Raw genomic sequence first — 4,121 nt, 5'->3', positions numbered from 1 at the left:
GGCCACAACGAACAATCATCCCAATTTAAATAGGTTTGCCACGAATTGCTTAAATAAAATTCTGAGAACATGTTTTGAACTACATGATGCTTCTCAACTCGCGATGATTTACAAAGCACAACAGTTTGGTTTACTTTCAATTTGAGTGAATTACTGTCTCAAGGATTATCCTGGGTGCCTTGGCTTTGGTCTTCTTCGCTGCATTCTCCATCTCGCCTGCTATCTTCTTTGTCACAGCTTGGCGGGTTTTGTCGTCTAATGTCAAATGCACCTCTTTGAGTTTTTCAAGGTTCTCTACGCCAAAAAGGCCCTCCAGCAGGTTAAACCGCAGCTCAAGCCTTTCCAGCTCCGGCATGGCTTTTTTTGGAAAGCTGAGCAATGGCAACAGAGGAGCAGAGAAACGAAGAAGCTTGAGACTCTTGAATCCTGCTTCCGGAACTTTGATCTGCCCACGGGAGTGCAGCTTGTTTTCTGAAAGAATGGTCAAGGTTTCTGCATCATAATTCTGTGCAGTAAATGAAAAGGTGAGAGAAAACAATTCCTCCAGATCGCTAAGTTGCCTCAAATTATCCGTCCGGAGAGCTGTTATTGGCAGGGTTAACTTGTTGAGAGCACTGAGTTGTCTGATCCATCTGGGAAGCTTAACCATCTTGCCGGATAACTCAAGGGCAATAAGGAATATTGGGGGTGATGAAAGATCATCCAGTGAATTGATAAACTTGGATGACTCATCACCAATTATGAGCGTGTGTAGAGAGTAGCCACCAAGATATTCGATAGAGGATCTTAATTCTTCGAAACTCGAATCATCCCCCATGGTTACCAGCTTGTAGATAGCAAGCTTCCTCAGCTCGGTCAAATGATGCAAATCCACTGATCCTGCAGTGATCTCAATCCCTGACAGTATGCGAAGGCCCTTCATTTTCTTCTTCTTATTCAGCTCTCCAGGAAGCTTAAGTGCCTTCCGTGTTCTTTTATTCCCACCAAGTATGTTGACCAGCTGTTCAAGCTGGCACACTTCTTTAGGCAACTCAAGAACATTCGTCTCCCTTATGTCCAGAGTCTCTAAGTTCACGAGCTTCCCGATCCGATCAGGAAGACTTTTTATATCTGTTGCTCGGAGGCTGAGATATTTGAGGAGAAGCATTTTGCATATCTCCGTTGTGTGATGCTGTTTAAAACCCATGCAGCCTTCAAGATCAAGGACCTGCACAATTCCAAACTTGAATGAATGGGACGACAACTGGTTGTTCAAGCTCCCAAACATGGTAAGTGAACGGACATGAGACAAGTTCATCTTCTCTATATCCTTTGCACGCTTGGAATCAGTGCCTTGAAGGGACAGCCGGCGGACCTTGCTGCTTGGTGGCGGCATAAGCCAGTTACCACCAACAACAGTGATGAAGTTCTCTTCACTTGCCTTTGCTACAATGTGCTCAAGGACCATGTCGTGAACTATGCAGTACTTCACCTTTCCATTGCTGCTGTGATCCACTGGAAGGATGATTTTCCTCCTGATGAGATGATTGAAATATGTCTCCGCAACATCCTCCACAGTCAGCCCCTGCTTCTCACTGACAAAGCCTTCAGCGATCCATCGCCGTGTCAAACGTTTCCTGCTGATTCTGTGGCCTTTTGAGAATATGCTCAAATACAGCGAACAAGTCTTGATTTCAGCAGGCATGTCATTGTAGCAATGGCTAACGATCTTTCCCACTTCCTCCTGGGTACGTTTCTTACCACCATCTTTACCTTTAACTTTCCCTAGCTCTGGAAATAGAGATTTGCAGTCCTTCAACCATTCGTCCTTTGATTTGTTTGGGTTGCAGGCCACATGACCAGCCATGGTAACTATGGCCAGTGGCAACCCCCCGCACATACTCCATACTTCCATCGGAACTGTTCCTTGGGATTCAGAGATGGCTTGGTCAGGTAACACTTCAGGTGTGTTTCCATCAACTACACCAACATTATGATCAAGAATACCTTCTTCTCTTTTGGATCTTGTAGCATTATCTTTGCTTCCTTTGGATCCAGAGACGGCTTGGGTAGGCAACAGTGCAGGTTTGTTGGCATCATTGGACCTAACATTATTAACAGGATCACCAGCTTCTCTCTCAGGTGTGGGAGCACCTTCTCTTCCTCTGGATTCATGGAGAGCCTGCTCAAACAACTTCTTGGATTCACTGTCAATAAGAGCATCAACTTGACAAACTTTGCTACCTTCTCCTCTGCGCATTTTAGCAACAGCATGAAACCGTGTAGTAACTATTATTTTGCCTCGTTTGTTCCTTTGAGGAAGTGATTTTCTAATTTGATCCCATGTTGCTGCAGACCATACGTCGTCAATTAAGAGCAAGTAACTGCCAAGGAATGAAATTAAAAGTGGGGGCAGAAAGTGAGTAGCCGGCAATAACAATAACTTCTTTCCTTATCGGAATAATAACTGAATCCATACAAAATGATTATACTAGACAAATCTAAGATAACATTTTCCGGACGGAGGGAGTAGATCTTTATGCAGGAACTCGATTATGGCCCTATCGGCTATGGACCTATGGGCACCATTGTTCAGAAAAAAGCAATGAAGAATTGATGTGCAATTCATACCTGTCTTCCCCGAAATGCTTCTGAAGTTCCTCCTTGAGCTGATCTTGCTTCCCACGCTCAGTTGTTTGCACTGACCTGCCAAAGTTGCGGAGCCTGGCCACGACGGCTGAGGCACCTTGCCCGATGTGCCGGGGCACGGCTTTTACCGCTGCCGCGAGACTGTTCTCCGGCAAGCTGCCGTGCTGCTGGTGGCTGTCGATCTGCAGCGGCATGACCTGACTCTTTATGTTCCTGAGGACGGCCTCCACGTCGGAGCTCTGGGACACGGAGACCGTCGCACGGTGGGAGAAATTTTCCCCAAATTTCCTGTACAGGGCGGTGGCGATGGTGGTCTTCCCCACCCCTCCGAACCCGACGATGTACAGCACGCCGCCGCTGTTCTCGTCGGTGACCCACCTTTCGAGCTCCTCCATGTGCTTCTCAACCCCCACGGGTTCCTTCACGGTGACGATCTGAAGGCTCGCGTCCTGGTTTTCGGCGGCGTCGAATCCGGCGGTAGGGGTGCTTCCGCTTCCGACTCTCTGCGGGTTGTCGACGCCGTACCGCAGCCGCCGCTCGCCGATCTGTTGTGCCCGCACCTTGAGGACGGAGATCCTGACGGCGACGTCGCGGCGAGGCCGCCCGGTGAGGACCTCGTGGACGCCGTTGACGAGGAAGTAGCAGCACCTGTCGGCGCGGATGCCGTGGAGGCGGTGGCCGGAGTCGTCGATGCAGTCCTCCACGTCGTACGTGACGTCACGGATCTGCTTCATCCAGTCCTTCATCAGGTCGTCGCTGTCGTGGCTTCCGGCGACGGTGCGGAGGAAGGACTGCATTGTGGCTAGTTCGTCATTGATGTACTGGAGGTCGCTGTTGACGCCCCTAATCAAGGTGTACTCCTGGGCAAGGAGGCCACCCAGCTTACCCAGGAGAGACTTCATCGTCGCCGCCGAAGCGCCGACCACCAGCTCCATGGCTGTGTTTCTTTGATCCTGTGTTCCACACCAGGAAGATCTATGTGTGCAAATAGAAGAATGATGGTTTTGTTAGTATGGAGGAGGAGCGCTAAATTGTTGAACGCGTCGGCACTCGGCACCAACCAGATCTAGTATACGAGTAGAAAGGGGATAAGAAAGCAAGGTCTGCGAGCTGAAAGAGCTCTGAAAATGGGAACTAATTTTTCTTTCTTCACCACCCACCCAGAGGAAGCGACCCGGATGAGACCACAAACAGGGGCCGTGATTGCTAGCCTGCGCTACTCTGGAGATTTTTTTTTTTTTTGAGACAACCCGCTACTCTACAGATAAGACCATCTCAACTCCGCCCTTGATGATGAAGGAGGACGCGAAGCTCAACCTACTCCGGACTAACATTGCCGCGAAGAAGGGGAACACCGACCTGGCGTTCTTGATGGGGGCGGACATGTCGACGATGAACGAGCAGGCCAAGGCGTGGCGCCTGGCAGAGCGCGGCCTCATGTTGAACCAGATGCCGTCGACCACCACGCCTACGTCCACGCTGACCACAACGCC

At 49.6% G+C, this 4,121-nt stretch overlaps 1 protein-coding gene across 2 annotated transcripts; it reads right to left on the bottom strand.

Moving 5' to 3' along the window:
* Nucleotides 1-3,863, bottom strand: LOC123051151 (disease resistance protein Pik-2). 2 transcript variants are annotated; one of them, XM_044473958.1, is made up of 3 exons: nucleotides 3,515-3,862; nucleotides 2,611-3,419; nucleotides 1-2,363 (listed from the first exon to the last, which is right to left on the bottom strand). In XM_044473958.1, exons 2-3 carry the CDS (start codon nucleotides 3,372-3,374, stop codon nucleotides 137-139), a joined length of 2,991 nt encoding a protein of 996 aa, XP_044329893.1. In that variant the 5' UTR covers nucleotides 3,375-3,419; nucleotides 3,515-3,862; the 3' UTR covers nucleotides 1-136. The 2 variants fall into 2 exon arrangements, with proteins under 2 accessions (XP_044329893.1, XP_044329892.1); XM_044473957.1 differs by having other exon boundaries at nucleotides 2,611-3,863.
* Between the last annotated feature and the right edge of the window lie 258 nt (nucleotides 3,864-4,121).

The sequence above is a fragment of the Triticum aestivum genome, chromosome 2D, assembly GCF_018294505.1.
Source record: "Triticum aestivum cultivar Chinese Spring chromosome 2D, IWGSC CS RefSeq v2.1, whole genome shotgun sequence".
Taxonomy (NCBI): domain Eukaryota; kingdom Viridiplantae; phylum Streptophyta; class Magnoliopsida; order Poales; family Poaceae; genus Triticum; species Triticum aestivum.
Note: the sequence above shows the minus strand (reverse complement) of the source record. Positions and strands in the feature narration are given on the sequence as shown.

Excerpts from the sequence above, each read along its gene's own strand:
- LOC123051151 (XM_044473957.1), bottom strand. The coding sequence starts at position 3,563 with ATGGAGCTGGTGGTCGGCGCTTCGGCGGCGACGATGAAGTCTCTCCTG. Across the intron at positions 2,364-2,610 it reads AAGCATTTCGGGGAAGACAG|TTACTTGCTCTTAATTGACG; the intron begins GTATGAATTGCA and ends ATTCCTTGGCAG.